Source organism: Lynx canadensis, chromosome A1 (genome assembly GCF_007474595.2).
Source record: "Lynx canadensis isolate LIC74 chromosome A1, mLynCan4.pri.v2, whole genome shotgun sequence".
Classification (NCBI taxonomy): domain Eukaryota; kingdom Metazoa; phylum Chordata; class Mammalia; order Carnivora; family Felidae; genus Lynx; species Lynx canadensis.
In genome coordinates, this window is record NC_044303.2 from 198658440 (window position 1) to 198681461 (window position 23022).

A 23022-nucleotide genomic window follows, 5' to 3' on the forward strand; every position below is an offset into this window, starting at 1 on the left:
AGAAGCATCTGCTTCAGTTTCTTTGCTTTTCTGATTCCCACTACTGTTCTTTTTTTTTTTTTTTTTAATATTTATTTATTTTTGAGAGAGAGAGCGTGAGAGGGGGAGGGTTGGATGTAGGGGTACAGAGGATCCAAAGCAGGCTCTGTGCAGTCAGCAGAGAGCCTTATGTAGGGCTCGAACTCACAAACCACGAGATCATGACCTGAGCAGAAGTCGAAATTGGACACTTAATCGACTGAGCCACCCAGAAGCCCCACTACTGTTCTTAATTAACCCTTTTCTCCCAAGATGTGGCCCTAAGATGGTCTATGAGACATCAGCAAAAGTAAAACAAATCTGGAAGATTCAACTCCTGAACAAAAAATGTCAGACCTACATTTATTTCCCATATGTCTACTTTATTTCTCAAAGAAATCAAGACACACTGGTGACAAGATTAGGCAGTATGGCATAGGTTATATGGGAGAAGAAATATGTTTCATGTGCCTTGGAATCAGAAGATAGATTCAACACTTGCCAAAATGTACAAATTTCAGTTTGTTGTTAGTTTTCCTGTGGAGAGAAAACAGCAACAGATGAAAATTGCTGAGGCCGTAGACGTTTTATTAACATCCAAACTTCGCTAATGAACCCCCCCAGTAATGTACCCAAGTCTCTCCACTTATTGGTGTTTTTAAAAGGGGGTGGGTGACTGCAATTTAGAAATACTTGAGCAACTGGTGCTGGTTATGTGAGCATGATGCTCAAAATATGTCACAATCAGTTTATATCCCTGAAAACGTATTTCATGAATTTCTAATAAAAGGAGACTCGCTTAGAAACCTTTTTCCCATAAATGATTTTGTCTTAAAGTCACATTTTGCACTTTCCATCAAATGTAACTTTTCATAAAACTATTTTTTCTGATAAGAAAAAAACCAGGACAGTATGCCATATATATTAGGTGTTTGTTTTCACTCATGTATGTTTTGAAAATACTTAAAAGGATCTATATGTTTCTATACATTCTAGTATATCATACACCATCTTATATTAAAAATTTTTTTTTAATGTTTATTTTATTTTTGAGAGACAGAGACAGAGCATGAGTGGGGTAAGGGCAGAAAGTGGACACATAGGATCGAAAGCAGGCTCCAGGCTCTGAGCTGTCGGCACTTAACTGACTGAGCCACCCAGGCGCCCCTTATATTTTTTGATCTGACACTAACACATCTTTCAGATGATTACTTTGTTACCTTTAAGCTAATTTTGGCTACTTGATTTTCAAGTTCAATTTTTATTATAGCTCCAAAATATATTTTGTTGAGAAGTCACCCTCTGAAACAGAACAATTTCTTCAGGATTTTTAGTTATTGTCACCTTTTGTGCCAATAATTAGGGGGCTCTAACGTATCTAAACTTAATGGTTAAAGCTGAACAAGTAAATCTAGTTCATTCTAACATATGACTGGACTGGCATGCCTAACAGGAGGGATGTTCCTTGTCCCTGGAAATAATCAAGCGTAGACTCTGAGATGATGTGAATTATTTGCAGAGGGAGTTCAAGCAATAGATTAGTAGGTGGAAGTTGAATGAGGCGCCCCTCCAATATCCTTCCAACTCAAAGATTCTCGGATTCTTTGCTTTACTCTTACTGCCAGAATATGTAGAGATCCAGTGACACTAGCGACCCCAAATTTTACATATTCGTCATATTCACATATTCATTATTCCCCAAACCACTTTCTCTAGTGGACATATATTTGTCGTAACACCCAATTACACCTTAAACACAGAAAAGAAAAACATTTCAGTACTTACCGAACTTCAGAACAAAAGAAGCAATCATTGGCATAAGTTTTGCCGTCAGATCCACAAATTGGTGCATATATTTCATAACAAAATCCCTCTTCTCTCCGTGGGAACTTCTCATATTTACTGCAGTCAACCTGGAAATGCATATTAAAAGCCTTCAACCGAATCTTTATTCCCAAGATTTAGGATTTCCCAAGCAAGCCTAGAGGGCTCCCCAATCATTTGTTTCCTAGTCTAATGGTCATTTGTTTCCTATTCCTCCTCAAACGCCTTTGAGATATATCAAGTGTGAAGATTTCTTACATCAGATATAAAATCATGAGTGATAAACTTCTTTATGGCAGCTTGTAACCAAATCACTATTTATTTAAAAATTAAAAATTTAAATTTAAAAACATCCACGGCCAATTCACAGATGTAACGATTCCCATGGGGTTAGTGTTCTACACATCCTGCTATTCCTCTCTTTCGTTTAAAAAATTCTATCTGAATGCAAGAATGAGATGTATTATAGGGATACCTACTATAGTTTTAAGAACTAGCACATCATTAGCGACTTTTACCATTCATTATTGGTAACAAATGACTTGTTATACACTTAACCAGCACACAGACAGTCACATGTATTTTGCTTGTAGTTGAGAATCACTGTTCTATATGCAGGAGCAAAGCCAGCGTGTAAAGCTCTCTGCAGGAGCAAGGATGCAATCACCAAGAAAGAATTTTCTGGGTTTTTCATCTATGAGCAAGCTGAAGAATGTGAACAGTAAAAGTCAAACACATCAGGGTTCAAATCCTGATGTGCTCTGGGATATGACCCTGGGACAATCATTTTACTTCTTTAAGCTTTGATTTCTTTACCTGCCAAGTGAGGACAATAATAACTACAGTGTAAGGTTAAAGCAAAAAATATATATAAGCAAGAAGATACATGTAAAATGCTTAGCACTTTGTGACATGGAAAATGCTGAGTAAATAATAGCTATTATCTTTATCCCTTGGCCTACACAAACTCCAGCTCTATTCAGAAGACTCTACCTTTCCAGTTTTTCTTTTTTTTTTTTTTTTTCAACGTTTATTTATTTTTGGGACAGAGAGAGACAGAGCATGAACGGGGGAGGGGCAGAGAGAGAGGGAGACACAGAATCGGAAACAGGCTCCAGGCTCTGAGCCATCAGCCCAGAGCCTGACTCGGGGCTCGAACTCACGGACCGCGAGATCGTGACCTGGCTGAAGTCGGACGCTTAACCGACTGCGCCACCCAGGCGCCCCACCTTTCCAGTTTTTCTGACTCTGAATTCCACATGTAAGATTTTACGATTTGATTATCTCCACTTGGATAGCATGAAATATGGTCAAACTTCAAGTTAAATTCATCTTCCCCTTCAGCTATGTTCCGTTAATTAATCATTTCATTCCTTTGGTTGCTTTACACCATGCACCTTCTAAGTTTTAGGGCTGAGCTGAGAGCTGGCAATACAGAGATTAGTATGCGTGACAAAATGGCAGAAGGACCGCAGGGCCTAGTGGAGTATGGTGGAGAATGAGAATCGCAGGGCCCCCTGGTGAGTATATTTCAGCATGACTTCACTTCTTGCCTGCTCAAACCCCAGTACCAGGACTCAATGTGATATGTACAAGGAGACTCCCAAGGCTTCCTCTTCATGAATCTTTTTCATTCTCAAGCAACCAGTAAATCATGAGAATAGAATAGAGAATCCTATTATTCTCTTTAATAGGTAAAACAAAAGATTCAAAGAGAAGAAAGGAGCTGCCTGGGCCCCAGAATCACACAGCTGAAAAGTCATGGAGCTTGGTCTAGAACCCAAAATGCTTGACTCCTGGTTTAAAGTTTTTACCACCACAGCTAGAATTTCTCAACAATAGTTATTACTCAATATGAGTCATAAAGGGAAGGTTCAATTAAAATCTTCATTCTCTAAGATAAAGAACAAAGATGTGTCTGACCCACTTAACAATTACAACAATCATGACTTGTCCTTATTGAGCTTTACTACGTGCCAGGTACTTAGCTCACCTCTCTTCAAGCGTTGTGGCTTTAAGTCTCACAATAAGCTTATGAACCCAGTATTATTGCCCATGGCCACACAATCAGGGAGCTAGAATACAAACTCAGGACTTTATAACTCGAATGCTAGGTATCTAACCACTTTGTTCTATTATGTCCCGTTCAGAAAGGTCTCAATAGTTTTTTAAATAGAACCAGTTTTGATACTTAAAAACTTCTTCAAACATGTAGCAATTTAATTAATGTATAGTAGCAAATGTTTCCTTATTGATACTGGCTTTAAAATTACCTAGAAGTAGGACCTTTATATCAAGATGGATGTACTGACCTGTTGAGGGCCTGTGGCACATTCTACATCTGTAAGAAAAACAAAGACAAGAGAAACTAAATTAAACTCTGGAAGAACCTCATCTTAGTAGAAAAATGATCTTTTATTTATGTTTCAGCTCTCAGACTGTCAAAAATATGACTCTCTTCAGAGCTGTGTATCAATATAATATCAAAGGTTGAAGCTTAGCACATATTTTTTTTTCTTTTTTTGGAGTGGGATTAGAGCATAGCCAACTACTATAATAACGAAGAGAAACTACTATAATACTGAGAAGTTCTTTCCTACCTCATAATCAGAGTTTAGGAAATATTGGGAAAAAAAAAAACACCAGAGAAGTGGTTTTATATTTAGGGAATGTCTGCTGTTATGTAGCAGGAATACATAGCAGTTGAAAATTCTAGGGAGGCAAAGTTCAACTCAATGAAAAATAATAATAGTTCATGTTGCCAAACAATGGATGAGACTGTTTTATGAAGAAATGGCATCCCCATAAATGGTGATATCAAGTCAAAGCAAAGTCTGGATGTACACTTACCAAAGAAGTTATACAAAATATTTATATGGATGAGACTTTGGTCTTAGCTAACCATTTAGCCCCAGAATCGATAGTATCTCAGCCCCAGAGATAGTATCATTCAGTGATTTATTGGTAGAGACAAAATAATGCATTTCAAAAAACCTGCCTTATTATCTATGTATCTGTGTTTATCCCAGAATTCTGTGAGCAGAAGACAACATGAGCTATTAGTATCGGGGAAGGGTGGGTATAATAAGGGAGATACTCACTGAAGATGGATGTCAAAGCCAAAGCCAAGAGCAGGACAAAGGCTGTTGCTTTCATGCTGCTGAAGTGGCCAAGGGCAGTCAGAGGGAGGCAAAACAAGTAACTTTCTGCCGTCTGCTCTGCCCACTTGGGTTCTACCTTATATATTGACAAGAGTTCCTGCCTCAATTGTGAAGTAACTATTTCCAGAAACAGAATCCTGGGAGGAGGTCAGAGACATATGCTAGTATGGGAATTCTTTTATTGTGAAATCAGATGGTTTCTCGTGTTTGTTCATTTTAATAGACCATAGAACCCAATAAAACTGTTATTTCTTTGTTTCTTTACATACTTGAAAGATGAGTGCTTTCACAGCTGTTATATGATTGGATCTTCATAACAAATCTGTCAGTTACTACAATTTTCTTTGTTTTACAGATGAGAAAGTGAAGTCAGAAAGAAGTTAAGTCATTTCACCCAGTTTACTACATATTCTTGGTTGCACTACTTTTCCAGGAACACTCACCACCATGGCAGCTTTCTATGTTTCCCCTCTTTTGACACTTTCCCAGTTTCCCCTCTTTCCTCCTATCTTCTCCAGCACCAATGGGAAATATTGCCAGTTGAGACTCTAGACTGGGCACAGAGAAAAGGTATCAACACCCAAGTCTTTATTCAGCAGTAACAAGCAATGATTTATGCTCTTAGCAGGGGGATAATTTCTCCAAGATTCTAAATTTGAGGAGATGGTAAAATGGGTGGACTTGTTGAATAGTCACTCCTCATTTAATGCCAGATCTCTGGTGGAATTTCCTTATCAAGGAACCTTGGAAGAAGGGATTCCTCAAAGGCAATAATAAAGAGCTATGTGACCATCTTAACCAATAATGGATTTATTGGCTGCAGTGGCTTGACTGTACCTGAAGCACAGGCTCAAGGTTCAAGAATGAGATGTTGGGGTGCCCGGATGGCTCAGTCAATTAAATGTCAGACTCTTGATTTCAGTTCAGGTCATGATTTCAATGGTCATGAGATTGAGCCCCATGTTGGGCTCTGCACTGGATATGAACCTGCTTAAGATTCTCTCTTTCCCTCTCCCATCTCCTGCTCATGAGTGAGTACCCTCTCTCTTTCTCTCTCGAAAAAAAGAATGAGATGTTGACTTTTCCATGGGCTGTAGGTACATACCAGTCCAGTGACATCTTACACTAATACAATAATTTTTAATAGACAAGCCACCAATCATTTGGTCGTGGTTTAAATACATTTAATTGTGCTTTATCAAACTATTTGTCATTTGAAATCTTTGATAAAGGCTACAAGGACACTTATTTTGAAATGTGCCAATTTTCAAATAGAGCAACTCTATGAGAACACCTTGCAAGCAGCTCTTGCAGTTTTGGTAGACAGTTGTAAGACACTGTTTATACCACCAATGGAAGTGGTGTCAAAGACTGAGAGACTGAAATTCACAGTTGCTTCCCTTCAAAAGGATAAAGACAGCTGGAACCTATGCCGGTCTGGGGGGGTCAGACATCTTAATACTACTGAGAGTTGAAACTCTAAGAGTCTTGCAGAGCTAAATTCATTGCCAGCTTCACCATTCCCTACATGACCTTGGGCAAGTTCTTTATCTCCTAATAACTTTAGTTTCTTAATGTTCATTTAATCATTCAGTAAACATTAATGAGCATTTACTCTTAGAAACTATATTACAAATTAAAGAGCCCAAATGTCCATCAACTGACAAATGTATAAAGATGTGGTATACACACACACACACACACTGGAGTATTACTTGGTATTCAAAAAGAATGAAATCTTGCCATTTGCAACATAATGGATAGAACTAGAATGTAGTATGCTAAGTGAAATAAGTCAGTTAGAGAAAGAGAAATACCATATGATTTCACTCACATGTGGAATTTAAGAAACAAAACAGATGAACATAGGGGAAGGAAAGGAAAAATAAGATAAAAATAGAGAAGGAGGCAAACCATAAGAGACGCTTATATACAGAGAATAGAGGGTTGTGAGAGGGGTGTTGGGTGGGGGGATGGGCTAAAAGGGTGATGGGCGTTAAGAAGGGCACATGTTGAAATGAGCACTGGGTGTTATATGTAAGTGATGAATCACTAAATTCTACTCCTAAAACCATTACTACACTGTATGTTAACTAACTTGGATTTAAATAAAAATAAAAACAAAACAACAAAAAAAGAAATGGGTATATTTCAACTTGGGTATAGCATGAATAATGAGAAACTTTCCTACTGTCTTCATTATAGCTTAACAAGGACTCTCTTCTTGACTAAACTTTAGTTAGGCTCCTCTGAGTCCTTTTCTTGACTAGGCCTTAACCTTGCTCCCCACCTCACCTCCATCTCATGCCTTTTGCCTTCCCCTTTCTGTATTAGCATAGAATCCTGCTTAGTCATTGCTCTACCCTAGATATCTGATCAAGTTATTTTCCCCACTTTTAATATATAAATTCTTGGCCAACCTTTAGCAAGAATCCTCCCTGTCCTTGATAACTAATGTTAGCAATTTTCCATCTACTGACTCCCTCAACTTGCTCCTTGGCTATAAATCCCCACTTATTATATTCGGAGTTGAGCACTATCTCTCTCTTATTGCAATAGGAGCATTCAAGACTATACCTTGAATGGCACCTTCCCTACCATTTTAATAAGTGCCAAATAATTTTCTTTAACAAGCTTACAAAATAAAGTTAATGACACCATTATCATAAGCTTGTTGTAAGTTTCAAATGAGATGTATATGAAAGTACTTATCCAGGGTCTGGCACAAAGTAAGCTCTTAACAGATTTTGGTATTTGATGATGATGATCAAGATAGCGAAGAGAATAACAGTGACAGTGGCAAGATCAGTAAGCACTTAGGAACTGTCTTAAAATATGCAGATGATGTATCTTTGTGGCCTTACTGGAAATAATAGATATTGGCACTGATAGCAAAAGAAACTTTGTGATGATCAGCAATGTTTGATAATGACTGCAGGTAATGAGGATCTTATCATTTTAATCGTCTCATTGGAAGTCAAGTGAATACTTGTCAGGGACCCTGTAGAGGTAATTCCTTTATTGAATGTGAGAATGACCTCTATCCACATTTTTGAACTTGTCTTTTTTAATGGCAAAATACTTTGTTTAATGACAATAGCAATGACAGTAATAATATTTACTGAGCACTAAGTATGTGTCAGGTAGTTTTTGGAATTGTTGTATGAATATTAACCTATTTAAATTTTAAAACTATATGAGATAAACACTACTACTATCAAGACTTTACAAATAAAAGAGGTGAAGCACAGAGAACATAAGTAACCTGCCCAAGGTCACAAGAGTGCATAGTGGAACTGGAAAATATTATATGGAAGAATGATACACTAAACAGATCACAGAGGCTCTCTGTTACTTAAAGAAGGACTGTGGCAGCTTGGTTTCCTAATCCCCATCTTCCTATAGTGGCCCTCGAGTCACTCTCATGGAGACCCTAGGGCTCCACAGGATAATTTAAAGATCACTGGTCTAGGTGAGAAGTTCCCAAATTCCACCCTCAGGCTCCAGAAGGTGGGATAGGGGTTTAGTGAGGCAAGTACTATTTGAGGGAGAGTTTGTCTAGATCAGAGCCTGATACTTGGCTTTGGTTATAAGAGTGTGAATGCAGAAGGGAGAAGAGAAGGGAAAGAGGATGATCTAGAAGGAACAAGTTCACATACAGTTACAGGGCCATAACGAGAGAATCTCTAGGGAATAAGGCAGTCATCTAAATTGAAACCCAAGAAGAGACTTGGATCTCAAGATTTTAGACACAAAATTAGAGGAGAACTAATATAGAGGTGACTCTGTGGAGGGTGTCGGAAGGCTGGGCTGGGTGGGATTATAATTGCTTAAACCTCTTCTGCTTCTGGGGAAGACTGGCCAGAGTTTAGGACCTGTTGATGTGCACACATGCACGGGTTAAGTGGTCACCTCTGGAGGAGAAATGTTGCAGGATCTGGGAATCAGGAAAGCTTTGACACTAAGTCACCTGAGCTTTTCAGAAATGTCTTTCAACACAATGGTAGTACTTTCCTCCTAATAAGCAAGACTGTTTAGGCAGCACTGAGTTATAGTGGAATAGAAAAAAAAAAAGCCTAAAATGTCACTATGAAGTTGAGTTCCCCCCCCCCCCCCAAGGAATTCTGAACTATTTTCAGTATGTATTGGGGGTGGGAGAGGCGGGGAGAGCCTTAAGGTTTATTTGAGAATTTACTTAAGAATTCAGCCCAGTGTAGCATATCCTTCCCATATTCTCTTGCTATTTCACATTAGGAAGTCACTTCTGTGCCTGTACTTTGCATTCTCAGAGGAACAGGTTTATCAGGTTACTGGTATCTGCTTTGCATAACAATTAGGAAGAACACATTTTTAAATTTTAACTCTTTGTTTTGAAATAATTGTTGCAAAACTAAAACAAGGAACTTCTTTACCTCAAGACTCCATTCAAATTTTGTCATTTGTGTCAACAATGCCTTCATAACAGATCGATCCAACCCAACCTGATTTAATATTGCTATGATGGCAGTGGTCTCTACCAAAGTCTTAGCTGCCCTTTTTGGAAAAATGAATAAGTCCATCCTAAAATTCGTATGGAAATAAAAGTTACCTAGTATAGCCAAAACAATCTTAAAAATGAAGAAGGCTGGAGGACGCACACTTCTCAATTTTAAAATTTACTACAAAGTTATAGTAGTCAAGACAGTGTATAACAATTGAAGATCCAAAAATAAACTTTTTATTTATGATCGGTTGATTTTTGACAAAGGCAAATTGCCAAGACAACCTACTGGAGAAAGAATAGTCTTCAAAAATTCATGCTGGGACACTAAGGTTGGACACTTACTTCATCTTGTATAAAAAAGTATAACAGAAATTAACACAAAATGGATCAAAGACTAAATGTAAGAATTATAACTTTTGAAGTCTTGGAAGAAAACATAGGCATGAATCTTTGTGACCTTTTAATGGGCAATGGCTTCTTAGATATGCTACCAAAAACAATAAACAAAAGGGAAAATAAATAAGTTGATTTTATCAAAATTAAAAACTTTTGTTCTTCATTAGACAGCCCAAAGAATGAGAGAAAATATTTGCAAATCATAGTTCTCATAAAGGACTAGTATTCAGAATATATAAACAGAATATATACAGCTCAACAATACCAGACAAATAATCCAGTTAAAAAATGAGCAAAGGATTTTGAATAAACATTTTTCCAAAGAAGATATACAAATGGCCAATAAAGATAGGGAAATGCAAATCAAAGCCAAAATGAGTACAATTTCACATCCATTAGAATGTCTAAAAAAAAAAAAGACAAGATGTTTAAGATGTAAAGAAATCGGAACCCTCATACATTGCTGGTGGGAATGGCAAATGTCATAGCAGCTGCTTTGGAAAAGAGTTTGTTAGGTCCTCAAAAAGTTAAATGTAGAGTTACCCTATGGCCTAGAAATTCTACTTCTGGTATTTACCCAAGAGAATTGAAAACAAAACAAAACAAAATCTTGGATGTGAATGTTCATGGCAGCTTTATTCATAATGGCTCAAAACTGGAAACAATCCAAGTATCCATTGATTGATAAATGTTGAATGTAGTTTAGCCATAGAATGGAATATTATTCTGCTGCAAAAAGGAATAAAGTACTGACACCTGTTACCACATGGATTAATCATGAAAATCTTATGCTAAGTGAAGGAAGTTAGACACTATATAATATGACTGTGTTTATGTATGATGTCCAGAGTGGTAAATTCATAGACAAGAATTAGATTCATGGTTGCCAGGGGCTGGAAAGATGGGGGAATGAGAGTGGCTGCCAGTGGGCTTGGAATTTCTTTTTGGAGTGATGGAAGGTATTGCAATCGGATGGTGGCGATGGTTGCACAATTTTGTGAGTAGACTAGAAACCACTGAGTTATACACTTGAAAAATGAGGATGTTTATAACTAATAGAATGCTGCATGTTAATTATACTTAAATTTTAAAAATTAAAAAAAGTAAAAACATGAATTTTTTTATGTGGACTCTCAACAACAATAATAAAAGATGCATTCAGGATCATGAATTGTCATGTTCTTTAGACTCTTTCAATGAAGAATATTTAAAAGGCCTGTTCTTGGTTTTTGAAAGTTGTAGATGAGTTATTTTGCAGCAGGTTTCTGAATTTGAGTTTGTCTGATATTTCCTAGGGGCTGTGTTCAAGTTGTGCATTTTTGGCAGGGAAATACGGAAGTTACTCTATATTATTTGCACTGTATACTTTGAGATAGTTTACGTGATGTTGCCCCATCACTAACGATGCTAAATTTGATCACTTGTGCAGGTTAGTGTCTTCCAGGTTTCTCCACTCTATGGTTACTCTTTTTCCTTTCAAAATTAGTAAATATTTTGTGATGAGATCCTTGAGATTATTTGAACATCTCATTTTTCATCACAGTCTTCCACTATTAAGTGAGTCCATATCCAATGGAGCAAACTATATACATAAATTCATGTACTCTTGTATGTTCACATTGTACATTTGCCTTTTCACTTTCTAGTATCAATTTCTACAGAACTGAAATGTTCCCATTTATCTCAAACCAAGAAAAAAAAACAACCCAGAACGTTTGCTGATCATGGGCCTTTACTTCCAACATGCCAAACACATTTCCAAGAATGTGGTCTATGTTTTGGGCCTGGGTAAATGTTGGAGAAGGAAGGCATACAGGTCGTAATCAACCCTTTCATTTCTGTAGGACTTTTCAGTTTACAAAGCGTGTTTGCATGCATATGTCATCTGACTGTCACAATATACAGGTTAAATTAGGGATTATTATTCTCTTGATTTTGTCAGTAAGGAAAGTGCTATCACACACATGAATGACCAACCCACGGCCACACACACCAGTGAAAGTTCAGGTTCGCATTAACACATAAGTCTCCTGTCCCAAGTTTTGTTGTGTTCTCCTGAGCTGTTTGGTGAAGTTGTATAATGAAGACAGAGAGGATGAGGACGCCAAAGACCTCAGTGATGCAAATGCTGATGAGTACACAGAGAAGCAAGTAAAACTGAATAAAATCATTTTCTCTTCCAGGTCTAAACTTGGAGAGGTAAAAATTTAAAAATAAACCTCCTTTACATTTGCATTTATGGTTATCAGCTTCCCTGTGGCAAAGATTTACTTTCCCTGGCAGGGAAAAAGGGAAAGAAAGGAAATTAATTACATATGTGATAGTAAGATATATATATATTTAGTCCATTGACGTTAACTAGCTTACGATGAAAACCAAAGTCTTCATTGCCAATATCACACTTCAGTGGGAGATAATTTTAACCATTTCTATTCTAAGGTTGCTACCATAATAATTCTCAATAGTATACTTGTAACCCTGTTTCTTGATTTATTAACTAAAAAGAGTTACTTATTGACCCCCATCTATGAAGGAAAAATTAATTTACATTACCTTCCCATCTTTAGTTCTTCCCAATTTTTGATGACTATATCATGATTTTTAGCTCTTCCCAATTTTTGATGAGTATATCACGACTTTTCAGTCTTCATATTACCTTTATAACTTTAAATAATATATTTCAGTCATGTTCTATTATTCTCATCCTTAGATAGCATCTCGTAATTCTGCAAGAAAATTACTTGCCTCTACACACTTCCCCCAGCCAACTTTTTTCTCTAAAGATTTGTCACCTCTATGTTAATTTTTACATTTCATACATTAAAAATATACTCATTCCGTTCTGTATACTGTAATTCATTCTACTACCGGTTAACCATAGATTGATTCTAAAATTTGAAGAGCAATAACTGTTTTTAAACATCATTTATAAATATTGAAAGGATTTTACAGATGTATCAATTGTAGGCCAAACCTAGACTTCAAATTAAGAAAGATCAGAAACCTCCTTTTAGGTGGTAAGTTTTGGTGAATGTTGGCAGAAAAGGGGGCAGTGTCATCAACGGTTAGCATCTGCTTTGGATGCAGTATAGACTGAAGAACTAATGTGGCTCAGGTCTGCAATAAAGCGAGATGTTTCCTAACTTTCTTTATGCAGTGTGGTGTGTAGAACAGATGCTAGTTAGACCCTGAGCAAGCAGAACCATCCACCATTCCCGGTTTTGCAATTCTGCCCATCATTTTACTTTGGGAGCTTCTTTTATATCACCTGAAAAGTTTGGCTGATAACCTTTACCTTATGATGTTATGTGGGGATTAAACGAGACAGAAAATATGAAAGTATTTTGTGAACTCTAAGTGCTTTATAGATGTTATTATACACTGGGTCATTTCATGGTAGAAGGAATTTGATTCTCAAGAGTATTGAGGTATAATGGATGAAATTCTGGAAACACTGTTTGGGCCCTGGACTGGGAGTAGCAAATCTGGGTTCTTGTCCTCGTCTTCCATGTGAACAATGAGACATTTCCAATTTTGGGAATTCAGAGTTTCCATCTATAAAATGAGGCGGTTGACTGGCTCTCTTTCATCCTTGACGATCAGGAATTCTAGTGTAGGTGTGTATTTGCCCACATTTTGTATCATGGTTTTGTTGATATGTTTCCCTGACCTTCACGCACAGTTGGCAGGGATTGTCGTAGGTTTTTCTATCTGTACCATACACCAGGGTGAAGACGAGCTCACGGGGTAGGGGTATGCCCATGCCTTGGTCTTTATCACAATCCATCTTCAAGGAGAAGGGAGCTTTTGTGTACTCAGAAACGAGATTCTGAGGATTCAGGTCAGCCGAGAAGTTGTGAGTGAGATCGGAGGAAGAATGGGAAGGACTGAGGTAGCCAAAAACTTGATAGCAGCAGAGGAGAAAGGGGTGAGGCAAATGGAGAAATACAGAAATCAAGGCTCCTAAGAAGGTAGAAGCAACTGAAAATACGTAAGAAAGATTGGTGAGGAACACCAGGAAAATGCAGGTGTTTGTTTAAGACAGAGCAAACAGTGTTAGATGCAGGGATAAATCAAAACTGGGAGAAGGAAAAACAAGAGAAGCTGAGGATATGAGAAGGTGGGAGGAACTGGCATGATGAGAAGAGCAGCACAGACTGGGAGACTGAGGGGGGGTGTGCCACTCAGGTGAGGGGATGCTCTACACACACCAGCAGGTGTGAGCAGTTCAGGAGAGGATCACACCGGTGTGGGAGGGAGCTCAGAACCGGGAGGTGAGAGCTGCTGAAGGTGGCAAGCAACTCAAGAGAGCTAAGCCAGCAAGCCCATGTGACCACCTGTTCTAGGCCCTTCACTGTCCAGATCACGACTTCTCCCTATCTGCTACTTTTACTTCAGCAGCTCTGTTTTTTTCTGAGATACTTCCCTATCCTTGCTCTTCTTCACAGTCTCCATAGTTGACTTGACCATGATCTGGCTTGGCTTTAACTTTGAACTTGACGTTGAACTTGACTCTGGTTCAGACCCATATTTTATCCCAAATCATCTCGACCATGTTACATGTGTAATGATCATGGGGACAGAGTCTGTACTTAATGTGATTATATAGCAATTTAGAGGTAGAATATAAAGGCGGGAGTCAACTGCTTATAAGCCTTTTTTATACCACTTTTATGGAGTCACCATAACTATGAATTCCCTCTCTACTTGAGTTTGTAAGGAGATAAGGTTTCCAAAGGCCTCCTTTTATCTTTAGGGCAGCCTATAGGTGGTGGGCAGGACTATCCTCTTTCAATCTCTGGGCCAAGAATAGTTCTGGAGCAAGTGAGGGAAGAAGTGAACATGGGGAGGAGAAAATGAGCCATGAAAGTACACCAAGGCCCAAACTAGGTCACTAATGTTTTGTGAGCTATGCGTAGCACTGAGACTTCCTCAAAGCCTCTGTGGAAAGAACTCCAGCTTCACCACTTGGAGGGAATTATATATCTCTGTATTTAAAGGAAAAATGCACAACTTGCCAATACTGTCAATGTTGTCTTGGTACACAGCGGTATCTACATATTACAGGTATGGAAGACAGGTGTTAGAGAGGAGCTCAAGCTATGTTGTAGTCAGTGCCAGGGATGTTCTATTAAGGCGACAGTAGGAGGTTAGCAAGGTGAGAGACAGGAAAAGAGAAATTATTGAATGCTCATGGAAAGAAATGGGCAGGAAAGTCTTCCCTCCGGGGATGACATCTTTTTTTTTTTTTTAATGTTTATTTATTTATTTTGAGAGAGAGAGTGATGAGAGGCAGAGAAAGAGGGTAAGAGAGAATCCCAAGCAGGCTCTGCGCTGACAGCATGGGGCTCCATCTCATGAACCGTGAGATCATGACCTGAACTGAAATCAAGAGTCAGACACTTAACAGACTGAGCCACCCAGGCACCCCAACAGGGATGACTTGTTACAACGAAGGAGTTTTCCTTCTGAGGCACTTTGGAAAAGAGGCTAATATAAAGGACCAGTATGGTCCACAGACTAGTTCCCAGTGACAGGTACTGATTAAGGAAAGTAAAGACTCCAGGAGAGGGTAAGATGTTCACTGGTCTGTGTGTGTGGGTGGGTGTGCGTGCGTGTGCGTGTGTCTTTTTGAAGTCACCTGGAATTCTTCATACAGGATTTTCTCCTAAAGGAGATTTATGTGTTCTTCAGTTTTATTTTTAAACTGATATGCGACATCCCAATCTAAGAAACAAATACAAGCAGAAGTAAAGATAAACTATGTAAGGAGATTCTTTTACTGAGGTACAAAAAGAGGCCCGGAAATCAGTGAGGCATGAGGAGGACCGCAACGATTTTCTCTGCCCAACAAAGATGCGTCGCATTCCGTCTCTGCCCTTACCCAGAGCCCTGGCTGAGATGAGGGAGAGGGCAGTCAGAGCCCAGGGAAGATGGAGGTGATGGTGAAGACGTCATCGCTCTGTATCCATGTCTGCGGGGAAGTTAGCATGCTCCTTCATGAAGAAACTGAACTTTTCCGTTACTTTTCCTATGAGAAAACACAAGATTCATTAAGCAAGAGGACATGTTACATAATGTTAGAGCCAAAAGGAACTTTAGAAATTATGAGGCAGAACTTAATGTTACAGATGAGGAAACTGAATCCCTGAAAAGGAATGTCCCTGCCACAGGCAGTTTCTGACAGAAGCCAAGTTTCCCTAGTCCAGTGATACATCCAGCCTACCCACGGCCCCCACTGACCCCAGAGCCTGGGGTCACCCTGCATCTTACAAAGAAGGAGGGCTTCTGACAAGGGGAGTTGAGGTGGCCTGCCCCTCAGCTTTTCTTGCTCAGCAAGGCCTGTGATGAAGCTGGATCCTGCAGTGGTAAGGACTGCCACCACATGTCCCCTTCAGTGTCCTTGAACGCAAGCTAGTTGCTAGGCCAAAGGCCCAATATGTGTGCATCTTCTCTTTTCTGAAGATTCCCTCTTCCTGAGTAGAAATAAAGATGCAGACATATCTTTGTGGGCTAGAGGCCTCACCTGCTATTCCAACTTGTGAGATAATCACGGAGATGAAAAATATTAAGATTGAAGATGGATGGCCAAAATCCAGTGGTCTAAAAAGACTTAACAATGAGCAGAGCGGACTTTGTGTAAGGGAATAAATGCTTAGGTGCCTGTTTTGCATTAAAGAAGTGGCAACTACCTAGTTATATTGCCTTCAAAAATACCATGCAGGCTAAACAAAATACCTAAACAAAACATGCCCGTGGGACCCAGGTGGAAGCACCGAGAGCTGCATTCCCCTCTTTTAGATAAAGGAAAAAAAATTGCCATAGCCTTATTCCCCTTTTCCCCCTTAAGGCTACAGATAGAGCTGCTAGGAATTTGAGGAGCAGAAAGGCTTTCCAGCCAGTTTGTCTAAGAATCAAGCAGTATGGCCATAAGTCTCTTAGAAGTCATGTGGGATAGTGGGTTTCAATGATTTCTTAGTGTGGGATTTAAGATCCTTCTCTCTAACAAAATACTGTGTGGAACCCCATTACCGAAAACAGCCAAAAGCTGAACTTGGGGTTGGAGATCACCCCCAAATGATCCCCTTAGCTCCTCTGTTGACTCTGGTGCCTCTGTAGAACCTCTAGGCTCCTGGTCTTATTGGACTCCGTCAACTGAGACAGGAATTGGCAGTTGGGGGATGGATGGAACGAGTTCAAGCTGGCAGAGCAGGGGGCCAAGCCTAGCCTGACCACAAGACAGCCAGTTTTCTCTCTCTCCCAGATGCTTCTGGGTGGGAATAAGCACAGCTTATGGAGAGTGAAACAGGCTCATAGAAAGAGGAGAAGTTTGCTGTGGAGGACACTGGCCGCAACTTCTTTTTTCTTCCCATGAGGTACTCACAAATTCTCAATGCATAGGTGGCATTCATTCCCATAGGTGATGTAATCAGAACCACAGACAGGCAGGTACGTGATGGGGCAGGGGATGGCCACCACTGGGTACTTCTTGTAAATGCTGCAGTCCCCCTGTGTTGGACACAAGAGAATGTCCTGCTGTTTTCGGGCCCCCAAGCTAGGCTACGCTGGCCTCTGTTGGGCAGGAGGCAGAATACCATCCTGGGAATCCCAGATCAGATATTCTGATGCTCCTATGGCTACTTCTATTAGTAATAATATTACCACCATGACAAATACTCGTACTGCTGTCACCACTTCTGTGACTGCTAGGATAGTCTGCTATTATTAATTCCTGAGAATTTCCATGCTAGGCATTAACCTTGAATTGTACATGAGTTTTTTTTTGTTTACTGAATAAGGTAGGCTCGACTATGATGCCTGTTTATAGATGGGGGGAAATTATGGCTTCAAAACAAAGAACTTGTATAACATAAACGCAGTTAATGGTTTGGGATTTGAATCTAGAGCCCACCCAATTAACCAAGGTAACTGCCCTGCCTCTCACATGTTGCCCTTTCCATGAAGACTTTACCAGTCTCTCAGCTGGAAGTCATCTGTCTCTCCCTTAACTTGGGATTTTTTTTTTTTTTTTAGGCTACAGTTATTTATATGTATATCCCATTGCTTCAACTGCCTTCTGGAGAGCAGAGTTTTTAATCTGTGTCTGCTTCCCCCTTCTGCCCCCCAAACACGCTTAATTAATTCTACATATATATTGCAAAAATGTTTGTTGACTAAATGTCAATGGAAATTGAAATTAAACGTAATTCAATATACTCACTTTTGTTAAAGATAGGCTAGCAGCTTCTGAAAGAGAGTTAGAGATGGAAACGTTAAAAACAAAGCAAAGTCTTGAAGTCTCATTGATTAATGTAAAATCGGGCCTATAGATTAAGACTCTGTATTTGCTATGACAAGAAATCTCAGCACACGCTTTGTTCTTATATAAAACTCCAGCTGTTTGCTGAAGAAGCCAAATGGCCAATAAGGTAAGCCCTTTATTCAGTCAAGAGAATTAGCCAGTTTCTTCCCTTTATTGACCACGAGATATTTTCTGGAGCTCATGATGATGGTTCAAAGTCAGATAGCAATAGAAGGTATTGCAGTCACCCCTCCTAAGAGCCTGAAGTGCTGCCATCATTGATATTCTCTCCTCCAAAGTGACATAAAAAAATGTAACGGAGGGGCGCCTGGGGGGTTCAGTCGGTTAAGCATCCAACTCTTGATTTCGGCTCAAGTCATGATCTTGTGGTTCATGAGATCGAGCCCCGCGTTGAGCTCTGCACTGACAGTGCAAATTAGGATTCTCTCTCTCCCTCTCTTTCTGCCCCCCCCCCATTAATAAATAAACATTAAAAAAGAAATGGAATGGAATATTGTTAAGGTGTTAGAATCTTAATTTATTTAAATAATTTTCAACATATAAAAGTCTAATTGTCGACTCCTGGGCTTTGGAGAATTGGGTTTTATTTTGATCCTCCTGGACTGATTTGGAGAGATATCCAAGTTTTTCTGTGCTGCTACACTGAGGAATCGTATCTAATAACGCCAACCACTTCCAGTGTTCTTATGAAATTAGGTAGACTTATGAAGAAATTAGTTCTTTTTTTTTTTTTTTTATGATTCCATGGATGAAAATAAAAAATCCTTAAAAGCAAAGACCCTGGAACCAAATCCCCCAATACCAGCTAGTACACAAGATCCTCCCTTCCCAGGCCAGGGCTGTTTGTGTTAAAAACCAGTACACTTTATCTTTTTTGATATTTATTGATTGATTTTGAGAGAGAGGGAGAAAGAGCACAGGCGGGGAAGGGACAGCGAGGGGCGGGGGGAGAGAGAGAGAGAGAATCCCAAGCAGGATCCGTGCTGCCAGCTCAGAGCCCAACGCGGGGCTCAAACTCACAAACCGTGAGATCGTGACCTGAACCCAAATCAAGAACCAGCCGCTTAACCAACTGAGCCACCCAGGTGCTCCACAAACCAGTACGCTCTAAATCCACGTGACCAGACATTTCTCTCAAATGCTGAGAAGGGGTTATTTGAGAAGACACGCTTAATGACTCTACAGGGTACTCTCTACCCTTAACTCACCTGAGCTGCTGAAGAAATGGGTCACTGTGCAGAACAGGAGCAAACCCCCAATGATCTTCATGGTGGAGACGGCTGTGATGCGGACGCTCTCTAGGCTGTCACACCCGCTACATCAGCCATACCCCAGGGAAGGGGTCATGTTTATATGCCAATGCTTGGTTTCTCCACCTTTCCTATGAGGTCACCCAGAGTCAGTGCTGGTTCCGAGAGGCTCTCAAAGTACAATGTCACACCCTGGGTGGTTGCGGTTCTTGTCACTTAATTGCTACTTAATACCTGACCGACAAATTGATTATCTGCGGTGAGAAGAATTTTCCTGTCTGCACCAGAGGTGGGGACTGTTATTTAGAATTCTAAACTTCACATAGTAGAAGAAATTAAGTATAGGCTGCTTGGCCTAGTTATGAAATAAGTTAAAACATCAAACTTTTTTTCACCAAATAAAGAATATTAGACTCAGATTAAACCGATCACACTTAGTTTTATATTTTGCGTCCTCAGAAAATACTGATTATTTTTTAAGAAATGAACATCATAATTAGAGTTTCATACATGGTAGTTAGAATATGGAATGTGAGCTTCAGGACAACTCATTGAGGAAGGAATTCTTATTACCCTAATTTTACCAGTGAGTAAGTTGAGACTCAGAGTATTTAAGTAATCCTCACAAGATCATGAAACTAATTAATGGGGGAGCCTATGATGAGTTCAGTAATGGAAAAGGAGAGAAGCGAATGCCCTAATAAAGAGGGTTCCTTATGAGTTTTATTGTTTGCTATGAACATCTGAAGAGAATGAATACTGAGAAAAATCCATTATGTTTCAAGAATGGGTGTCTTTGTTGAGGTTTGAAAATGCATTTAGCAAAGGGAAATGAGAATGGGTTCAAAGGGAGATGAGGATGAAGTAGAGAATAACATTATAATGTTTTTTGGACGTTTGATAATCAAAGAGTGGAGGGGAGTGGAAGAAGCCAAAGCTTCAGTGAAGTCTAGGGAACACTGAACATGCCTCATAGCCAAAGGGAAGAAGAAGGAATTTAAGATAGATGGTGGAGGGTGGCTAACTGGAGCAGGATAGAGAAGTAGTAAATAAGGTTAAGAACACAAGGTGAAACACCCTTCCCTCTGTCATAGGAGACAGAGAAGAGCAGGTAAATGTAGAGACATATTTCAAAGGAAGAGGAAGAAAGATGAAAGGGTACCCATTGTAAGGTTGGCTCAGACTGTTAAATTCTGGGGTTACCGTTTGCAGAAAAAACCGTGTTGGTCTGGAAGCTGGAGAAGGATGGAGAGGCTTGGTACAGATGTCAATGGGAGAATGTCAGACAGTCAACAATGGATATAAAAATTAATGGCCACTGGGGCACCTGGGTGGTCCAGTCGGTTAAGCGTCCGACTTTGGCTCGGGTCATGATCTCACAGTCTGTGAGTTTGAGCCCCACGTCAGGCTCTGTGCTGATAGCTCAGAGCCTGGAGCTTGCTTCGGATTCTGTGTCTCCCTCCCTCTCTGCGCCTCCCCTGCTCATGGTCTGTCTCTCTCTGTCTCAAAAATAAAAACATTACAAAAAAAATTAAAAAAAAATTAATGGCCACTGAACAACACTAGCACTAGATTCTTGCAGCACTAGATTTTGTCTCCCAAAATATGTTACAACACTGAGTGAGAAATGAAAAAAAAAATGACTTTCTGGATAGGAGGTGTGTACGTCAGAGACTGGAGGGGAACCATAAAGAGGGACATAGGCCCAGAAGAAAGTCAAGTATTCAAGAAGGTTCTGATAGACTATGCAAGATGTGAGCAGTTATGAATTTAGAGGTCACAGTTCAGAATACGTGTGAACTTAGTAGTAGCAGTAGGTGTAGGAAATATGAACAATTGTTTACGGAGGCTATGGCTAGTGGGCAAAATGTCAAATTAATTTCTCAGGGGTGGGGCTGACATAATAATCCTCAAGGGTGTATCCAGATGTAAAGCAGATAAAAGATTGGTGAAAAAAAGAGTTCTTTGGATTTAAAAAGTTCAGGAAAATGAGATAAAATGATCAGACATGGGTTGCTTTGGTTTGGACAGCTGCTTACAGGAAGAAGAAAATTTTAAGTTGTACAATGAACCATGAATTATAGAGGGAGGATCCTTTGAAGGTGAAAGATGAAGGCCAAGAAGACAAAAAGCAGTCCCTTTAGGCTCAGGGAAGTTTCTTTATTCCTCCTGACTTTCCTGTAAGGGGAGGGGAAACTTGAGGCCTTGTCAGACTATGACCATGGCTCCATGTTAGGGAAGGCAAGGTAGGACTAATGCAGAAAAACATAAAAATAAAACGAGAGAAGAATTTGAGAATATTAGGGCTCTTTCGCCAGTGGATTTAAGGAATCACAGGGAAGAGAAAGGTGACCCATTAGAAGGTTAGTGAACAGTGGTAGAATTCATTTGGATCAGGACCTGAATAAAGAGTTTCTGGGTCAGTTAGCTGGAGGGAACTAAGCAAGCCAGCACCATGGCTGGGCAGTAATCCAGGTATAGAATAATGGCTGTAGGAAGGGAAAGGTACAATAAGAAAATTAACCACATGTTGTGCACTTGCTATGTGCTAGAACTGTTGTTACACCTGGTATATGCACTATCTAACTTAAAATAATCTTATGATCTGTGTGGTTATTTGTCCTGGTATTTAGCTGAGGCAACAGGGACTTTGAGAAATACCTAGTTTCAGGTTAAAAGCCAATGTTTTTTAATCACTCTGGTGTATGGCCTTTAAATGTAAATCTAAGACAAATCAAAGACAAGTTGGAAATTGGAATAATAGGAGTGAAGCTGATAAAATCAGAGCAGTTAGGAATAGCAGCTAATGTTTAAATGAGCAGGCAGAAGGAGCTGAGTGCTGGATCAGAGTACATGGCCTTTTCATGTGTGAGGATCAGATGGAAAGAAGGAGGGTTCCAGGAGGGACAGGGAACCTCTAGAGTCAAGGGACAAGGGTTCCTTCTCTGTCCCCTCATCCTCATCTAGCCAAGGTGCAATGCTGTGACAGTCCCTTTCCTACTTTATGCTTTCTGCTTCTCTCACATCTAGTGACGTTAACCTAGTTGGGGTTTCAGGTTTTCAAGTAAAACCCTTCCTTGAAACACTAATATGTACAACTGATAAATAGAGCTGAGGATTGGAGGTAGGTGAGAAGCACTTGGGACTCTACTATTTAATTCTATATTTTCCTCCTAATTGCTGCATCAGCCCATTTCTAATCCCCAGACTCCATCCTTCTTGGCATCCATCACAGGCTCCACCCAATACCCTTAAGGCCTTCTTGGGATAGTTTTAAAAATCAATGACCTAGATTTGGGAGGACCAGTTCTTGCCTCTTGTCTGCCCTCCTCTCCCTTCCCTGTGTGGCTCCTTCACATCCTAGCTCTTTTTCTCCATCTCCCTCTCCTCCCTCTCCTCCTCCTCCTCCTTTGTCCCCCTCTCTCCCTCCTCCTTTCCCCTCCTTCTCCTCCTTCTCCTGCTTCTGCTTCTCCTCCTCCTCCTTTCTCCTCCTCCTCCTTCTTTTTCTCTTTTTTTCTCCTTCTTCTCTTTCTCCTTCCCTTCTCCTCTTCCTCCCTCCTCCTCCTC

General features: G+C 39.8%; 2 protein-coding genes across 2 annotated transcripts; both read right to left on the bottom strand.

Moving 5' to 3' along the window:
- Positions 1-405: 405 nt before the first annotated feature.
- On the bottom strand, positions 406-4998 carry SPINK9 (serine peptidase inhibitor Kazal type 9). Its single transcript, XM_030327674.1, has 4 exons — positions 4944-4998; positions 4155-4183; positions 1804-1931; positions 406-555 (listed from the first exon to the last, which is right to left on the bottom strand). Exons 1-4 carry the CDS (start codon positions 4996-4998, stop codon positions 510-512), a joined length of 258 nt encoding a protein of 85 aa, XP_030183534.1. The 3' UTR covers positions 406-509.
- A 10644-nt stretch (positions 4999-15642) lies between these two features.
- SPINK7 (serine peptidase inhibitor Kazal type 7) lies at positions 15643-19525 on the bottom strand. The gene is made up of 4 exons (XM_030306704.2): positions 19414-19525; positions 18104-18129; positions 17267-17391; positions 15643-15913 (listed from the first exon to the last, which is right to left on the bottom strand). Exons 1-4 carry the CDS (start codon positions 19472-19474, stop codon positions 15868-15870), a joined length of 258 nt encoding a protein of 85 aa, XP_030162564.1. The 5' UTR covers positions 19475-19525; the 3' UTR covers positions 15643-15867.
- Between the last annotated feature and the right edge of the window lie 3497 nt (positions 19526-23022).

Coding starts and splice junctions, on each gene's coding strand:
- SPINK7 (XM_030306704.2), bottom strand. CDS start 19,474: ATGAAGATCATTGGGGGTTTGCTCCTGTTCTGCACAGTGACCCATTTC. Junction 18,130..19,413: donor CCATTTCTTCAGCAGCTCAG/GTGAGTTAAGGG, acceptor ACTCTCTTTCAG/AAGCTGCTAGCCTATCTTTA. Junction 15,914..17,266: donor CACCTATGCATTGAGAATTT/GTGAGTACCTCA, acceptor GTTTTCTCATAG/GAAAAGTAACGGAAAAGTTC.
- SPINK9 (XM_030327674.1), bottom strand. CDS start 4,998: ATGAAAGCAACAGCCTTTGTCCTGCTCTTGGCTTTGGCTTTGACATCC. Junction 1,932..4,154: donor GTGCCACAGGCCCTCAACAG/GTCAGTACATCC, acceptor ATGCATTTCCAG/GTTGACTGCAGTAAATATGA. Junction 556..1,803: donor TTCTTTTGTTCTGAAGTTCG/GTAAGTACTGAA, acceptor TTCTCTCCACAG/GAAAACTAACAACAAACTGA.